The sequence below is a fragment of the Coturnix japonica genome, chromosome Z, assembly GCF_054131305.1.
Source record: "Coturnix japonica strain WE chromosome Z, WE-NBRP24, whole genome shotgun sequence".
NCBI lineage: Eukaryota > Metazoa > Chordata > Aves > Galliformes > Phasianidae > Coturnix > Coturnix japonica.
This window is the reverse complement of record NC_140702.1, coordinates 7,289,050-7,307,783: the sequence shown is the minus strand read 5'-3', so window position 1 is coordinate 7,307,783 and position 18,734 is coordinate 7,289,050. Positions and strand designations below refer to the sequence as shown.

The 18,734-nt window shown below is 40.9% G+C and overlaps 1 protein-coding gene across 7 annotated transcripts in view; it reads left to right on the top strand.

Annotated features, from left to right (window-relative positions):
* Positions 1–18,734, top strand: part of SEMA6A (semaphorin 6A) — a 110,242-nt gene that overhangs the window by 51,355 nt on the left and 40,153 nt on the right. For all 7 annotated transcript variants that reach the window (XM_015849992.3, XM_085529606.1, XM_015849991.3 and 4 more), the window contains exons 3-10: positions 1,621–1,738; positions 5,926–5,986; positions 7,789–7,851; positions 8,680–8,781; positions 10,881–10,971; positions 13,712–13,831; positions 14,867–14,955; positions 15,849–16,066. In XM_015849992.3, the coding sequence (XP_015705478.1) occupies positions 1,621–1,738; positions 5,926–5,986; positions 7,789–7,851; positions 8,680–8,781; positions 10,881–10,971; positions 13,712–13,831; positions 14,867–14,955; positions 15,849–16,066 (862 nt within the window). The remainder of the gene's footprint in view (positions 1–1,620; positions 1,739–5,925; positions 5,987–7,788; positions 7,852–8,679; positions 8,782–10,880; positions 10,972–13,711; positions 13,832–14,866; positions 14,956–15,848; positions 16,067–18,734) is intronic.

Sequence of the window (18,734 nt, the reverse complement as noted above, 5' to 3'; positions counted from 1 at the left end):
GTGCTCCAACTGCTAGGAGATATCTGTGGTACTTGAGCAGGGCAGAATTACACCACAGAAAATCCTACTGAAACTTATTTATGGCGACCATTAGACTTTCAGCAGCAACGTTTTCACCTTCCAAATGGTTGTGCTGATTGTTTCCCTGAAACATAGGATAAATTCTCTCCAGTGTGGTGTGCTGTAATGCATGTGAATGTGCAAGCCCCAACTTCCGTTAGATTAGTGACTTCCTATAGAGGAAACAGACCTGAATAGAGAAGAACCTGAAGGTTAGAAGTTGCCATTTTGCACGTAGGTCTTGGTCAGAAATATTAGACTTCTGAGCATAAATCCTGGCTGGACTCTTTTAATTTGCTTCCCCAAGCCTTCTCAGTGTCTGATTTATAGACCCTTTCACACATGACATTCTCAAGTGCTTTGCCAAAACTGTACTGTCGAAGTCAGTGCTTCAACCAATCTTGACAGAGAGAATACTTGTAGCTGAAAAACACCAATGCAGAAACTGAGTTTCTGAAGAATCAGGCTCCCTCAAATAGCTGCAGTTCTCTTGGAAAACAAATTGATGGGAAAAAGGCTTGAGTATGGCTCGATACTAGTCAGTTCTGTGTAATGACTAAGCAATACACAGGCTGCTCAGACAGTCTGTGGATTTTCCCTTCTTGTAGATGTTCAAAAGCTGCCTGGATGTGATCCTGGGCGACCAGTTCTGGTCATTCTGTTTGAGCAGGGAATTAAATCAAATGGCCTTCAGATGTCCTTCAGCCAGTCTGTAACTCTGTGAATATACACTTCTGTATTATGATGTTCACCAGAGATTTATTCTCTTCTTGTCTTTGCATTTACTTGTGTAGCTTCCTAGTTGGTGCACCTAGACATCCTGATCATGCATTCATCTGCAGTCTAACAGCAAAGTGGCTCTTGGTCAAAAATATTCATTATTGTGGTAGAGAAAGACTGAATGTTTGTGCTGATTGATAGAGAGGGAGAAGAAGCTGGCTTGATGATAGCACAAGATCAATAGAAGGCTTCCAGTCAGTATTGTTCAGTTTCGAGAAGAACTGCAGTATCAGACTGGTTGCCAAAATAATATGCAGTGACTTTCATTTTAAGAAGTTTGAGTGGTGGTTACCCACAGTTTCTCAGAAATCCCCGCAGCTGCTCTACAATATCAGTCCAATTCTGTAGGAAACCCACTGAGCTGACAATTTGAACCACTCAGAGCCAAGTCTTTTGCTTTAACCACTACTAATCCAGTCATTGTGATGATTGATGGGCTACTGTAAAACAGCTTTGTCCTGCTAGATACACTTTGGCAGCCAGGAGCCAGCATTTAAAGTCTGCAAGCCGTGAAAGAAAAACTGTGAGAAAGTGCCATGTACCTCTGTGCCAAGAGCTCTAGAGCAGCTTTACATTCTAAAGTAATTCACAGTTCTTGTATTCTAAAACATGACTTTCTCCTTTGCACCCTTAGCCCTCTGTGCTAGTACCTTCCTGCCCTAGGCTGTGATGCTGGGGGAGAAAAGAAACCACAGATTTCAGCCGTTTCCGTGTTAACATGTGATTCCATTTTGTCTTCTGCTTTTTCTCTGGAACCTTGTTCTTCTTCACTTCCCACAGATACAAGACAGTATCCGGTGTTTGTGGGTCACAAGCCGGGACGGAACACCACGCAGAGGCACCGGCTGGACATCCAGCTGGTCACGGTCATGAACAGAACCCTCTACATTGCTGCTAGGTCAGTAATCCTCTGTTTCACCACTCCCCCTTGCTGCAGGGGGGAGAAGAGGAAGGATATTTAGAGTTTAAACTACCAGTTTTGGTGGCACTACACTGATTTATACAGCTGCCCGCCTGGCACAGACCCAACAGTAAAGCTTCCTCTCCCTTCCTGATGTTCATAAAGGAGGCTGATAATCTCCAAGCGGGAACTACCTGATGGAAACAGGGTGAATTCAGGAAGGGCCAAGATTAGCAAGGGTCAGAAGCCTAGTTCAGGCACTATTGGACCCAGATCCTGTTTGGGAAGGCCGCCCCTCCAGGAGAAGCTTATTTCCTGTCATTTTTCTGATCCTTGTGAAATATGCAACCTTCTGCAAGCTACAGAAGGCCAGGCTGTTTCTGCAGATGGGAGAGGTGGTGGGTGGGATGGCCAGGCAGGGAGGGAACAGCTGCTGAGCAGACAGCCCCTCACCCCTAGCCTGTCCTCAGAGCCCTGGGTAAGGCTCCAGGAGCTGTCTATCTTTCATATCATGCAGTTCCTTCCCATTTTCTGGGCCATCAGATGCAGCCTGTGGTAGAGAGTTACTCCTGCTTTAGAGCAGCCAAGTCATTGGTGCTGTTTTTACATGGTTGTTTCTTTGGCTGCTTGAAAACTGCACTTGTAAGTGCTCACCTGTAGGCTAAGCACAACTTTGTCAGGCTTCTCTCTTTAAATTTTATCCACATGGCAGATTTTGGGGCTCTGGCTTGATGCCATGTCCTGCTGTTTTTCTTGCAATTTACCCTACCATAGCATTTATTCCACAAAGCAATAGCAAGAGACAAGGACTTGAAACCAAAGTGTTGCAGAGCTTGGAGGAGGTGGGGGGTCGAATACCACAGCTGGCTGTAGGGCACAGAACTGTGGTTCCTCTCCTCTACAGGGAATTGATGTTCACCTTGCAGTGGGATGCTGGCCCCACTGTGAGGCCCCAGCTCAGGGCATGGTGTTTCTGCTGCCTTCAGTGTGATAACAAGTGCACAAGGGCAGGGGGTGGGCTGAAAGTGTTTGGAAGGTGGTGGCAGGATTTCCTCCTTTTCAAGGCTGATTTCCTTTTGCTTTCCTTATTTGTTTTCCTTTAAATGAGGAAATCATTTTCAGGGAGAAGGTGATAAATCTGCTTTAGTGGATTTTGCCCTGCTGTACTCATATTTTGTTCCCAGAATGAAAGATTGACGCAGTTAGAGTTGCACTGCCCAACAACCAGTTCTACAACAAGAAAACCCACCTCATTGTTTTGGTGCAGTGAAACTGCAGAGCAGGTTATATGAAAACAAAATAAAATAGAAAATACATGGGGGAGAATATGTGTATTGGTGTACATTTATCCATTCATACATATTCTGTAGCTATGCCTTTGTATAACATGTTTTACCATAATGAGAATGCTCCTGTGCTCCTTGGGCCTATTGACCTACAAAACAATCATGAAGATGTAATCTCTTTTGTACTTACTCACACACAAAAAATCTTACATTTTTTTTCCTTTGGTACTCAGACACCCTTTGGTACATTATATTCCCCTTCCACATGCTACTGAATAAAATCCCTGCTGGGCTGAGAAACTCATGTGGTATAAAGTTGTAAGGTAATTTTTATCTGAAGTTACAAACTTCAGAAAATGAGTCATCTTTTCATAGCTTGAATGAAGGTTTACAACTGCGATACTGCATCTCTTTCAGAGGCAGTAATACACCTAGAGATTGCATACATACCAAGGTTGAAGGAAGCGTGTACACAATCAAAGGTGTTTCTCAAAGAGTTTGGTAGCAGGATAACTGCAGCTAACATAAATCCCTTAGGTATCATATCAGGTGTTTCTTTCATACCATCTTTTCACTCATCAAAATATTTCTGTGTTGCCTACCATGAAGTGTAATAATTCTGTGTCACTTTAGAAAGGCTTTATTTCATATTATCAGCTAGAGAAAAGTTAACATGACTCAACCACAGGCCCTGAAATCATGTTGGTTTGCAGCTAGAATGCCTGAGGTACAGTCTGTAGACGAGAGGCTGTTTTCTTTTTTCTCATGGGAAGGCTAACATCTTGCCATCTCTCACACATTCACAAATACACACTTTTTTGCCACACCACCTCCTCCCTCTGGCTTGTGTGGTGGCTGCTTTTGTCCACTTTATCTGTCATCCTTCATGTGTATGTACGAAAGAGTTTGCTGAGCCCATGAAGCATTGGGACGGCTCCCTCCTCATTTGCTGTTACACACTTTCTGAGTGGCCAAGGGTCATGCACAGCCGGTGGCATTATTTAAATTCCCTTCCTCCACAAGTCCATGCCATGGCAACAAAACTCATTTCTGCTGACTGGAGGTGGGAAAAACGGAAGCTCTAGGATTAGGTCAATTTGTGTTAGAATAACTTAATTAGCAGCGAGCTGTACACATACCATAGCTAGTAGATAGCAGGATTTGGGCAGCAGTGGGAAAAAGAGAGTAAGGACAATCCCCTATTGTCTGTGGCTGGAGAACCTTCCCCACCATCTGACAGCACTTTGCTTCTCTGCTGGCATTGTCAGCAACTTCATTTCAAATGCAGCATGAGAAAGTGATATGTAATTTGCCTGATACTGACCCTCCCTTTGATGATCCCATAACTTAGCATATGATTTTCCTTTCAGCTGTTTCTTAAACCAGAAAGTAAACCCCCTGGGAGATGTTTTATGGAGCGTGAAGCAAAACAACTCAGGCCTCTTTTTGAATACCCCAACTGTATTTTTAATTGTCTGGTTTAAAAAGAAAAAGAAATCATACCCCATGTAAACTAAGACTGATCATTACAATCAGGAGCTGTGCTGGAAGAATGTTTTTAGAAATCCAGCAGCAGCTAATTTGCAATGCAAGGGACTTTCTTCCCACTTTCCTGTAGTAGGAGTAACAGCATCAGAGGTGTACATTAAAAGGGAGCTGTGTGCTGGTCTGTGAAGTTGATATCACACTAATAAGTAATTTTAGTCCAGACCTGACCAGGGCTATGCCAGTGAAATCAGGCCAATAATAAACTGAAGCATTAAACTCATCCTGAAAGAAAATGACAGTTCTGTTTTTTCAGAGTCTGGAGGAGAAGAAAACCCACAACTCCTCAGTTTGGCATCTTATGCAGCAAATAACTTCAAGTGTCATAACAGGCAGGAGGTTTTTAAAAGCAGGTTCCCTCCAACTATGCTGCCTCTTTTCTCCTTGCGAGGGAAGTGTTGCTAATTCTTGTTATGGCAGCGTTTTGCATTTGCTTTGCTTGAGAGAGAGCACTATTTACACAAAACCCAAAAAGAAGTGAAGCTAGGCTTAACGGCAGAAGCTTCTATAATGGAAGCATTCTGTATCCAGCTCTCCGCAGACTCCTATGTAGACCTCTCCAATGCCACAGATCATTCTCCATCTGCATAGCTTCCTGCATTTTGAAAAACAGTCATTGCTGTTTCAAACAGAACGTGCTCAGTATTCTTCTCTCTTTGTCCCCAGTTAAGTGTGTCTGTTAGTATGGTGCTATGAGTTGGTGCTTTTTCTTAGGTTTCATACAGATAGGTCCATGTTCTCAAGTTAGCAGGAGAGAATGTTTAAAAATATCTCTCTACCTGAGTGACTGAGTCTATTTACTCTTGCCTAAGAGAAATTGGCAGCTTACAAGGAGAAGCAAGCTCTCAGGAAAACAGGAAAGTAAATGCAAGCAAGAAATGTGGATTTTGTTGAGGGGAGTATTTTACAGTTTGGTTTGGCTATTGGTGTGTGAAGAGAGGATTCCAGGGAAGAGCTGTGTGGCTGTCAGCCTTTTGGCTAGCATATTGTCAGCCAAATTATCACATCTGAAATTAGAAGGGGAAGAAAAAAAAAAAAAAAAAAAAAAAGGAAAAAACATTAACCTTTTTTAACCCTGAATGGCTAAATATTGCGCAGCGAGTGCTAGCCCAGAAGTGTGACAAAGGCTGTCACAGATTGCATCTGTTTTCAGATACAGAAAAACATCTGCATTCTGGCATTTGTTCTAAGTCCTATTGAGCAGAAATTATAAAACTGCATAAGGCTCATCTCCTGTCCAAAGACCTTTTTTGAAAGGATTGTGGATTATCTTGTCATACATAGGTCTACTCATGGAAAATGAGTGGTTTTACTGCACTGTCTGACTCTGCATTCATTTGCTTTTGTTTACAGGGACCATATTTATACTGTTGATATGGACACATCACATACAGAAGAAATTTATTTTAGCAAAGTAAGTAGCTTTTGTCATCTCCCAGAAACAGGTTATGCTCCAAAAGTTATGCCTTCTATTTTGTCTTACTGGCCCACAGTGTCAAAGAGGGTTGTTGATGGTATTGCAGTAGAGGCTGGACTGCACCACCAATATTTCATTCCGTGTCATTGCTGTTTGACAAATGGCAGCAAAGAGGAACTCTGACAGAATGGCTTCTGATATGGAATTGTGCACACAGCAAGGGTGTGGAATTGAATTCCTCCATGCAGAAAAAAATAGTACCCATTGGCATTCATCAACACTTGCTGAGCATTAATGGGGACCAAACAGTGGATTGCAGCACAGTGAGGTGGTGGATGGTGTGTTTCAGCAGTGGCAAACAGTGACATGAAAGATAAACTATGTTCTAGATGGCCATGTGAAGCTGCCACATCACAATATGAAGAGCATCTTCTTCATCTAATTGATGTGAATCACTTATTGCTGATGACTGTTTTGAGAAAAAAAAAAAAAACAAAACCATGTGTTTCATAGCAAAGAATTTGCTCTGTCAAACAGTGTCCCTTTGTATCTGTCATTTCCATGTAAAAAATAGGAGGCATTACTTTTGGAGCAACCATAACATAATGGTTATGCTATTCCAATTAAGCATACTGAAGCTCTCATCATAAAAAGCAAATGCTATCAACATGTTTGCACAGAAGTTTTATTCTCTTCTGCAAGTACTATGTAAATAAAATCTTACCATAGCAGCACTTTGTAGATGTATTCACATTATCTCCATGGCAAGCTGCATTCAAATTAAGAAGAGCTTTATCTGCATTACAGCGTCACATATTAACATAAACTTTCTAGAAATAATCTCCCTTCAGCTCCTCAACATTACACTCACGTTATGTATTAAGTGACAGACATAGCCTTTGGTCCAGCAGAAGACCATATCAGTTTGGCCAATGCATAGATTCCACTGTAGGGGAGGAGAATTTATCGATAAATATGTGAAACGTGCTGAAGATTAGCTTATGTCTTGCTGCTCTTCAAAAAAGGGAGGTCACAGGCTTGTTGTGGAAATAAAAGCAATACTGTTATTACATTAGTGCTCATTTATTCAGCTTGGGGCCTGTATGGAACAGAGGGTGATTCAGTGTACTACTGGGAACTGAGGTGTTACTACTATCTTAAGCCACATTTACATAAATATTTATTATAATCAACCAACCACATTAAACCATTTCTCAAACTCATTGAAACAAAACAAAACAAAACATTTGGCATTTACCTGAAAGTGTTCCAGAGAAAGAATGCTGATAGATGAAATCAGCAATATCTTGATAAACAGAGCACTGTCTCAAGACTGCTAGCTAACTTGAAATGATGAGAATCACCTACATTACAATTTCTTTGCTAATGTAAAATGTCCTGAAAGAGATACTCCACTTGGATTCCAGTCAGGGTGTTTAGTCCATAAATGTTTATTTTGATTTGTTTAATAATATCAAATTAAAAGAGCATCCACTGCTTTTAGAAAAGTAGTTACAAGTTTTAGCCTATTGCAAAATTCAGTTGCCTTAGGATTTAAAAGAAAGAAAGAAAAGAGAGGATAGTTTTCTGGTCTAATGAATACATAGCAACACAAAATTAAGTGAATGCTTTACATCACTGATCTTTCATTGTTACGGTGAATTAATCATGGAGAAAGGGTGCAGAATGCTTTTAATGAGTATATGTTCAACAGCTAGTCTCCCCCAGGGGACTTCTACTTCTGAAATCAAATGCAACAACCTCTGGGCTCTAATTGATTTCTTACTTGATCCTTGCAGAAATTGACGTGGAAATCTAGGCAAGCTGATGTAGACACATGCAGAATGAAGGGAAAACATAAGGTAGGCAATTTTCATTTCTTTTGCATCTGCCACTTTAGTTTAGTTGCTTCACTACTATCTCAGGCTGATGTCTGTGATGTGGAATGGATCATGCCATTCGCTTCTTTGCCTGTAATTGCTTTTTCCATCAGCCCACTGAAGGCTTTAATTTGCAAAAAAATAGTTTACTTTTAATGTGATAAAGCATTACAACAGGAGGCACAGCAACATCCTGAAAAGCTTAGAGTGCTGGAGGTTTTGAACGTAATGCCATGTGTACTATTTTTTGGTTAACATTGCCTCCAAAGCTAAGTGCCATTGTGCATCCTCCTGTAGGGGCTAACAGAGAAGTTTATATGACATGTTAGTGTGTACAGGTAAAGGATTGTTTCTCACACTAGTCTTCTCTTAGTATAACGCACAACTAATATGCATGAGGTCAGAGTTAGATGTTGATTCTGATTTTTTTATAGAGCTTCCCCTGCTCGTTACAGCTGCTTTATGTAAATACATTGAGACTGTTTTACAGCAGCACAGATGAGAAGATGATCAGATTTTTCACTCTTGAGGAAAGCAACGGCGTTCAAATAAAATCCTTAGTGAACAGCAAAATCTGAACTGTAACGTGAAAATCATATCCATATTCTTTGTAACCATTTTTAGCCACCAGCGTAGAAATAAATTGCATCTCACTCATTGTCAGTTAAACACAGTTGAAATAAAGCCCAGAATGTCGCAGTAACTACCAGCCAATTTCATTTTAGACTTGACAGTGAGAGATCAGACTGAGAAAATAAAACCAGACACCCAAGTAGAGTAGCTTAAATACTTTCTGTTGTTTTTCTTCAGGATGAATGTCATAATTTTATTAAGGTTCTCTTAAAAAGAAATGAAGATACGTTGTTTATCTGTGGGACAAATGCATTCAACCCTTCTTGCAGGAACTACAAGGTATGTGATTGGTTAGTGAGATTTCATTACCTTTCCTTCTCTTGATTTATTGTGACTGTGCTGGCACAGCATGCAGTGCGTTGTTCAGCAGTACATCATTCAACTCCGTAGCCCATCTATTCAAATATTTCCCATTTTTTTAGGCTTGCAGCAATCTTATGTCATACAACCCTCATCAGTGGATGTCTTTGGAGTAGCTGTGAAATTAGTTCAGTTAGGCCTCGGTATCTGGACTCTGCTTTTTCAGGCACTGCTGTGTCCCACAGGTTATTTCTTATCCTTCAGGAAAAAGAAAATTCAGCCTCACTAGTGCAGCTTCTGACAAAACCACGACAGAGAATTCTTATTCTCTTCAGTGCTGTCCAAGTGAAAACCAGTATAAAGACATTAACAGTGGGGAAAACAGCTTCCTTAGCGGTATTCACTGTGACTGCTGCTCCTTCTTGCTTTTTCTGCAGCTCTGATCTACTTTGTTTAGCCACTGTATTGTGTATAGTCTAGGAAATGCACTAGAGAAGTTCAGCATAGTCTTTTATTTCAGTCTCTGGAGGAAGAATCAGATTTATTCACATATGAGCTTGCATCACACATCCTGGTACAGGTAGCTGTTGATCTTGTAATCTGTTTCTCCTCTTCTTCCTCTCCCTGCATCTTGCTCCTAGTGTACAACTAGCTTTCCTGGCTTCAGCGTGATATTCAGTACTCCAGCACCATTTTATTGCTTCATGACCCGTGCTCCAGCCACCTAGAAAGCTGCCTTTTAACACAAATGCAGATTTCCTTGGCATAAACGTCTCTCCTGACCCCTGCTGCAGGTGTTTCATTCCCCACGACATATGGCCCCTTCAGACTTATTCACCTGTCAGTGATCTGCCTTGTGCCCAGGCAGTCAGGGGAGGTCACCTTGACACCTCCTTAGACTTTTCCCCTATTACTGGGTTACAGAGAGAGATCATTAAAGTTGTGCCTAATGGAAAACAGGGTTATCCTTCCATGCTGCAAGGTGAAAGTGTAGACCAGCCTGCAGTGCGAGGCTCAGTATAGGGAAGGCTGCACAGAACAGCATTTCCCCTCCCTGTCATCTGTAGTGCTTTTCTGTCCTCAAGGAAGCGCAACTAATTCCCTTCACAATGGATTTGGACAGAAAAGGCACATGACAGAAAACGAATGCTGACAGATCATCCACCAGAGGACTTAGGTGCTGTAACATTCAACCTAGAAGCTGGTGGGAGTAGCTGATGCTGCCAGATGGGTTGTTTTTCATGCTCTGTGAATCTGTGCTGTATGTGGTTCACATAGCGTGAGCTCCTCATGTTACTTGAGTATGCTAGGGAGATGCTTATTCCCAAAATACTGCTGTATAAGAATCTTAAGCAGGTAAGAGCTGTACCTTTCCCACAGATCTTGCTAAACCCTCTTGAACTTACTGTAAAGTTGATCTGTGTATATGTATAATTACCAGTGCTCGGGGTGAATTTGTCTCCCAGGAGTTACACTTAAGCCTCAGATTTTACAATTTCTGTACAGATTAATTCTTGCCTGATTGTAAGAGGATTTCTCCATAACACAGCCTCAACTGATGCTTGCAGGGCATCCTTCTGAGTATGAAGAGACACTGCTTTTGTGACTACACCAGAAGGATCTCTGGACTATGGAGGGAGGGAGAAATGTGCACGTACATAATTGTCCTAGTGTTGTTTCTTCTGACTACTATGGCATGCAGTCTATTGCTGTGTATAAAAGCGCTTCTGTTGGATTGCTGTTGAGGATATATTTTGAATCCATGCCAGAACCACAGACCACGTAGCCTGCTGCAGTTCAACAGGAAATTTGTGTACAGATAAAATATTGACTCAAGACTTTTGTAAAATGTGTGTAAAAAGTAAGAGTGATTAGGCATGAAAGAGTGCCTGACTTACTACACATTTTTCAGCCTGATTTTATTTAACACTGTGTTTTCTGTCATGTTCTTCGTTCATAGCCAGGAGGGCAGTTGCAGTAAGGGCTTTGCTCCTTGCCCAGAAATGAAGCTACCATTAGCCTGGTCCTGGGTAAGAAGTCTTGCTCCTGTATCTGAGGAGCTCCCTTTTGTTTTTCAGATGGATACACTGGAGTTCCTGGGAGATGAGTTCAGTGGAATGGCCAGGTGCCCCTACGATGCAAAGCATGCCAACGTTGCGTTGTTCGCGGGTAAAGAAGAATGACTGAAATAATCTCTTTTGCTTTCCTTCCTGCAGCCCAGGCTTGCCACTGAGTCCAAATGCCAAGGTAGCAGAGGGAGTGGATAATAGCTAAAAATAAGGGCCATAAGGAAATCACACGCACAGGAAGCCTTGCCTTGTCTGGGACTGGCTTTACTACCACAAACAGCATCGCATGGAGCCTGAGTTTCTTGGTTCAATATTTCAGTGTTTCCTGGAGTCATAATAACACAATACCATACCAGAGTGAGGCAACATTTCTGGCTGCATCCTGCTCCTGCGAAGGGCAAGGGCAAAGCTTATGTGAACTTTGATGAGAAAGAGGCAGGATATGCTGTTAAGTTTTCATGCAGCGGAATACTCGATTCTGCTTTCTCTAATAGGTAAAATAGTGAGTGTTTACTAGTGGTGTTAGTTTGAGCTGCTGATCATGAAAAGGTATTTTGATATTTCCCTTTGTATGCTCCTAGTTAAATTGCTTCTTTATTGAACTTCAATTAGTGTGAACCATTCTGATCTCCTCTTACATTTGGCTGTAAAATTAGATGATAAAGATAATACAGAAGCCACCTGTGACAACGTCAGTCCTTTTCAGTAGCTGTACTGAAAGCAGGGCCTGGGTGTTTACCTGGAAGTTCTTTAGCAATTCATCCCAAGGTATAGAGGTATAGGAATTTGAACGTACTACAACTACTAAATATCATGGCCATGGCCAAAGTGCTGCATTGGCTGCTACTGCAATTGAGCTGGCATGGTCTGCTTTGCAAAGGAGAGATTTTATAGCTGGTTGTAAAAAAATTATTTGCTCCCTCTACAGTATACCAGTGGGTCCTTTTGTTTTAAAACAGTGGCCATCATGACAATGGTGATAACTGTGTAATTTCTTAATTACAACCAAGAGATCATAAAACTAGAAATTCTTTGATCATAGCATGTAATTTGTAATCCACAGAGAAACAGGCACACCTTCAAAAAAAGATGCATCCCAGTGTCTCAGATTGCTATCCTTGAGGCAGTCTGATTCAGCTGTCAGACATGCCTTATTCACTACATTGGCCAGAAAAGGCATTTATAACCAATTTAATGCAAACATTTATCTACATGCAGCTGAAATGGGTGAGATGAGTTCCATCCTGTGGCTGTAGAAGTCTTCATGTTATTTGAAAATAGTATTTTTTTATGGAAATAATTGCTCTATCTCTTGGGATGATTCAGTCTGAAAATGGTAGTGTCACAATAAATTCTTATTGAATATACCCTGTAAGTCTCCTAGGTTCATGAAATTAGTTTGACATGGCATACATACTGATCTCTGTGATGACTTTTCAGAGTGCAGTGAAATGCGGTTTCAGAGCAGTTTAGGGCACAAATCCAGCTCATCTGAGTCTGCTGGGAGCGCTTACAAGAATATGGCTCTTCTTGCAGCTTGTAGCTATTTTAGCTGATATGTGTGAATTGTAATTAGTCACATGGTCTTCTGCAACTTGGCAGGAAAAAAATAAATGTGTGATTGTATTAACATGAGTTCAGACATCCAATAGCTGAACAATTCAGCTTTTTATACTATTTTTGTTTTTAGTGTTGTTTCTAGTATCTGTTTTTATTTCCTTTTTTATTTTATTTTTTTTCATGTTCTGATAAGGGAAAAAAAAAAAAGAAAAAAAGAAAGAAAGAAAGAAAAAGAAAAGCCTGTTTTTAAATGATGATTGGAATTGCAGGGTTGAGAACAAGGAGAAAAGTCCTGCTAGCAAAAAACAGTCATAACTTCTAAATCCCAAGCTGAAATTAAACATTGTCTGTAGGCGCAATGCAAAGAACGTCTTATCACAAGAGTCTCTCTGCACTCACAGTAAGCACCATCAAGGCCCCAGATAACCTGTTATCTTAGATGCATGCTGTTCTGATATTTTGTAGACACAACAGAGATTCAAGCCGCCAGCTTCATGCCATGGCACTTGTGCTCCTAACAGCCGCCATGGATCCAAGGTCTGCCTTGTAAGGGAAATCAGTCCCAGGTTATCATGACCTGTGGACAGTTCTGACTGGCAGTATCAATTTAAGCTGCAGACAGAGCTCACGCATGTACCTTCAGATAGTTTTGCATCTTTTGACTGTCCTTGTGGTGCCAGCCTGTAGTCCCTTTCTTACCGTTAGTCCTCCAGCATTCTTTAAGAGAGAGAAATGGATAAATCATGCTGAAATGACCTAAACCACCATTTCAGATGAGAAAAGTGAATAGGCAGTCCTCCTTCATCTCATCACATCCCTGCTTTGCCTTGGCTCCCTGCACACTACTGAATTTTTAACTAGTGATCTTTGGCCCAGAAGTACTCACAGATAGACAAACTTGAATAAGTGCCAGTTAGCTGGCAGTCCCCAAGACCTGTCTGCTTTTCTCTCCTGCTTAAAACTAATATCTGTGGAGGCTTCTCCATATTTATTTTGCTCACGTGTGTAGGTGGAATTTATGAGCATTGAGCTAGAGACATTTGCGGACAAATTGGGGAGGACAGATTAGTATGACTTAGCTAATCTGGTGAAGAACTGCTTCATGAGATTTCTTCTCCCACAACATACCTCCATTTAAAGATTTATGTTCAGTCCCATTTACCTGTTTGGATTCTTTCACGTCAGTGTTCTTAAAGAAGATTCTCATTTGATTTTTGAGCAAAAATAATTACACTATTCCTGTCGCTCCCCACCCTGTTTCTTCTTTCCTTCCTCCCCAGAGGGAAAGCTGTATTCTGCCACAGTGACCGACTTCCTTGCAATAGATGCAGTCATATACCGGAGCCTTGGAGAAAGCCCAACTCTGCGGACAGTGAAACATGACTCAAAGTGGTTGAAAGGTAGATAAACAAACTAAGCAAGGAAAAGCTGCATCTCTGATGACAGCCCTGGATTCCTGACAGCCCTCTGTCATTTCATTTCTGCAATGGTTTCTAAGATGCTAAATAGCATCTCTTACACTGATCTGTTTATCTGTTTTTCCTCTTCTACCCCTCCCCTCCCCCTCCAAGCTACCAGACTTGACATAAAATGAAAGCGTAGTAGACCTGAATATATTCCAAAGAGCTTTCCAAGCTGAAGTCATCGATTTACAGCTGTTGGATGCAAAGGCTGGAATTTTCAGGGCTCAGTGTACTTTGTGTGCTCAGTCTGTGTCTGAAGCACTCCTTTCCCCGGCAGCGTGTTAGGTACCAGTCTGGGCTTTGTGAAGGACGAAGAACTTGTCCTGCAACATTAAGATTCATCAGTGAAAAATAAAATTATAGGAATATTGCACAAAGCCTTCATTTTATAGTCCCTAGGTACTGTGCAGCTGCCATTGAATTAGGCAATGTGTGTTCTAAATGCCCTCATTGTTAAGAATGGTGCTGTTTAGCTTCACGTAGGCGTTATGAATAGTTAACATTTGGAGTGATTTTAACAGTGAGTAAAGCCATACTTTGAAGGCTTTTTCTGCATGCAGAAATGTTTTGCCAGGTGTTGACATTAGCAGTCCCACTTTGCTTGTTGCTGCAGACATGTATGAGCAGAAACACTAACATGGCTTGTTATTCCCTCTGCATAAAGCCTGCAGGCCATAAAGAGCTGTGTTTGAAGCCCTGAGCATGCACTGCACACTGCCTCTTTGCCTTTCTTTGTCCACCATGCTGTGCAGATGTGCAGTCGCAAACACTCCATAGGCTTGCAGTGGTTTTCTGCAGGCTGGCCCCCAGTGGTGTTGCATCCTAGGCAGGGGCTCCTCTCAGTTCTGCAAACTAGACAGGCTTGCCTCACATGGGGTTTAAATTTTCAGCACTTAGTGTGAATGCTTCTTTCTGCACATACAGTGCTTGCATGCTATATGCTGCACATGGAATGTCTTGTCTTTTTCCTAGAGCCATACTTTGTCCAGGCAGTGGACTACGGCAATTATATTTACTTCTTCTTCCGGGAAATAGCAGTGGAGTACAACAGCATGGGAAAGGTAAGGGCAAAAACATTGCCTCAGATGACTTAGTGACATTCAGGAGGAGAAAAACATATGCTATTCTTGGACTGGTGCTATTAGGAATGACCTTGAAATGAAAACCATAAATCATGATGACAAGGTCATCATCTTGAGAAGTTTCCTATCACTCAAGCCAAAAGGTGGGCTGGAGTGAAACATTCCACTGTCTTGAAAGGAAACAGGGTCATTTCTGACTGTGGCTACTTACGCTGGAATCTCATTTCTTAATCATAAAAACCACAAGGCAAATGTACTATGTTCAGTGTGCTAGACAGTACTTTAAAACGGCTTCTAAAGCAAGGCAGTATTTGTCTTTAAGAAATCTGAATTTGAGTAATCAAGGGGAGAAATTTTGTGCTCTGCCATTCTTTAAAGAATAATTAAACATTTGCTGCATTTTTGTGAATTTCACAATAGTTTTCTGACTAAGCAGTCAGAGAAACTGGCCAAGGTCAGAAAGGTGGAGGGCAGGAATAAAAGCCCAGCAAAATTTGCGTAGTTTTTAAGTGCTGAAAATACAAGAGTCAGAGCAGGCAGCGTGGGTTGCAGAGACTGTGAATATAAAAACGTGCTATTGTTTGGGGAAATAGAAAGCTAAGCAGTCTGTATGGAAATGGGTTTTATTTGGGTTGAGAACAGATCTCTTGAAGGATTTATGGCTGTGTATTAAATGCCACAGCCTTATCATCCATAACACACTGTTCCAAAGTTGATTTTTTCTCAGTTTCTTATTGTCACAGATTATGGAAACATGGGATTAAATGAAGCACCTAGATGTGTCGTTTCAAATGTTTTAAATGCAGAATTCCTATAGTCTTTGAGTTAAGTATTTCCTTTTTTTTCTAATATTCTTGCTATACTCCATCCAGGTAGTTTTCCCAAGGGTGGCTCAGGTTTGCAAAAATGATATGGGAGGATCTCAGAGAGTTCTGGAAAAACAGTGGACTTCCTTCCTCAAGGCTCGTTTGAACTGCTCAGTTCCTGGCGATTCACACTTCTACTTCAACATACTGCAGGCAGTTACAGATGTTATCCATTTCAATGGCCGGGATGTTGTTTTAGCAACCTTCTCCACTCCATATAACAGGTAATAGATGCAATAATCTTTTGTTTCCTTTACATTTCGCTTTTCATTGCAGTTTCTACTTACTCTATAAAGATACAAGAAGTGATTTCTCATACAGTGTCATTATTATGTACCATGCATTTACCGATAGTTTGTGTTTCATTTTAAGATACCCTGGCATTGCTTGCTACATTTTATATCTGATAATTTAGAACAGCTTTCAAACATTTACTATCTGGACATGTTCCTTGGACATTTTCTTTAGGTGAGAATAATTCAGACCAGCCGCCAATAAGTTTTGCAGAGTATAACCCTCAGAATGTTATTGCAAAGAGAAAATACAGTTTTTCTACTTGCAGAGAAAGGACTGAGTCTTTCCCATTTGCATCCTCCTTCCCTCTGTTACATGGACCTCTACTGACTCTTGTGCTCTCCCCTGAGAAAGCCATGGACCTCAGCCTTGTTGCAGGCTGCAGAGGAAGTTCTCCAGATCAAAACCAGAGGAGCAGAGGGGCTGAATAGAGCTTCACAGCTTTCCTGCCTTGTTCATTTATTTTCATAGAGGGATATAATGAACTGCTCACACTTAGCCAGCCAATCTTATGAGTTTTTACCTCCCTGGAGCTGCACCCATGATAATCATGATAATTTTTTTGTGAGCAAGAGGGAAAAGAGAGGCTCTGCTAAACAAAAAGACTCTTCCTTTTCCTGACCACATCAGCACGTCTTCATGCTGCAGAATCAACTCTCAGGAGTCTCAGTCTTGCTTAAGCAGAGCTGTAACACAGCAAAGAGGTGCCAGTAAGAGGAGTAATTCCAAGCACCTGTGTTTCATTGTACATGTGGTTTCCAAATGCATTGGTTCACATATTAAGAACCTATTGCTGTTATACATTATACGTGTTTCTCCAGAAGTTATTAAAATAGTAACTATTTTAATTATCAAGGTCTCATGGAGAAGTTAGAAAAGCATTCATAGTCTAATTAAAAGATATATTGCTGATTCACAGGGTAATGCTTGAGTTGAAAGGGCAATTTTATTGCTGAAATTCATCTCGTTTTACTGCACACTTGCCACCTTTTGTCAAAGCCTAGCCATAGTAAGATCATGCACAGAGCTGAATTGAAATAAGAGTAAGCCCAGCCCTCTATTGTTTAATCACTTCTTTTAACATCAAAACAATAGAAACTTCAATAGAGAAATTAAGTCACCAGGGAATAAAATTTTAAATTAGATGATATCTTCTTGTGCAGACTGTCCTAATAAAAACAAACAAATGGAGAATCATGGTCATCATGATACTGTATCTTGAGATTATCCATAAATTGAGATGTCTTTCTACTCTGCTATCTCTTCTGGTGTGTCATGAATAATCCTTTACTTTAAATCCTGCATTAAGTACTTGGTTATAAAATCAAAATCCTATTTATGGGGGCCATTCTTTTCCAAGCATTGGAGATGACAGAATGGCACGTAGCTTTGGGAACATCTCATAAGCAGACCTACCTCTGACATGGACACCTCTCTCTCTTTTCTCCTTCTCTGAGGAAAAGTTTCAACACATGTCTTTCATCCCTGGAACAAGAACATCCCACTAGAGTGATCTGCAAAAGATCCTGCAGTTCAATCTGATCTCATCCAGGGTGGGAGCTGGTGGTGGCTTGTAGTTAGTGCATGAGAGATTGCTTGGCTGTGACCTTCAGTCCTCCATCCACATTTTTTCATGGCACTGTGATTGCCATCCCACATAGGAAGGTATTTTGCAGCCTTCTTAGTAGTGGTCCCTCCATCACTGTGGAAACATGCTGAGGACAGTTCTCCTCACATCTAAATAGTAAGCCTGGAGATATTAGGGTTGTTTTTGATTTAGTGCTTAGTTCAGCAACATGCAAGACCTATCTGAAGTGGGAGTTGCTGTGCCTTATGATGTGGTTCTGTTTGCAACCAAGTACACCCCTGACTGACCCTTCCATCAAAATACGTGTGGCTGCCTCTCCTTATAACTATCACTGTGTAGTGTCTCGTTAATGTAAAGCTTTGAAGTAAGTTTACTTCCATATAAAAACCCAGCCTGCAGAGATCAAAGTTAGACTATTATTGTCTCTGTACTTGTTGTTTCCTTCAGTAATAAGCATTTCAGAATCTTTTAATATCCAGACAATTATTTTCTTATCAATTTATGCACCCTTATAAGTTTAATTTTATTCTCTCAAATTACAGTATTACAGTTCCTACGTTTTCTCTTTGGTATGTAATAGCCTGCTAGCTAAAAACAGGATTGAAAGCCTTCAGCCAGTTAGGTTCATGCTATTTATCTGATAAAATCAAGCAGAGAAACCATACATGAATACAGTAGTTAATGTGTAAAAAGTGAGAGGTGGATAAATGAATAATTCATGCTTCCAAGTGAGTGACCATGGGAAAATCCTAAGCTTTTCAGAAAGTAAGTAGGTAAGGTTGTAATTATGTTTAGACAATGCTACCGTGCAATTGCTTGCAAATTTACAACTTTATCATCTAAAAATACAATTGCATTTGCTTCTACAAGCTCTTTACACCTCACTGAGTGATTGAGTTAAGCAAATTGCTGAGCATAGTTAACTTCTTTCCACTGGGAAAACCTGATGGAGATGAGGCTGCAGGAGGATGGAGTAATAATGTGCAAATGCAAATGGCACAGTGCGGTAC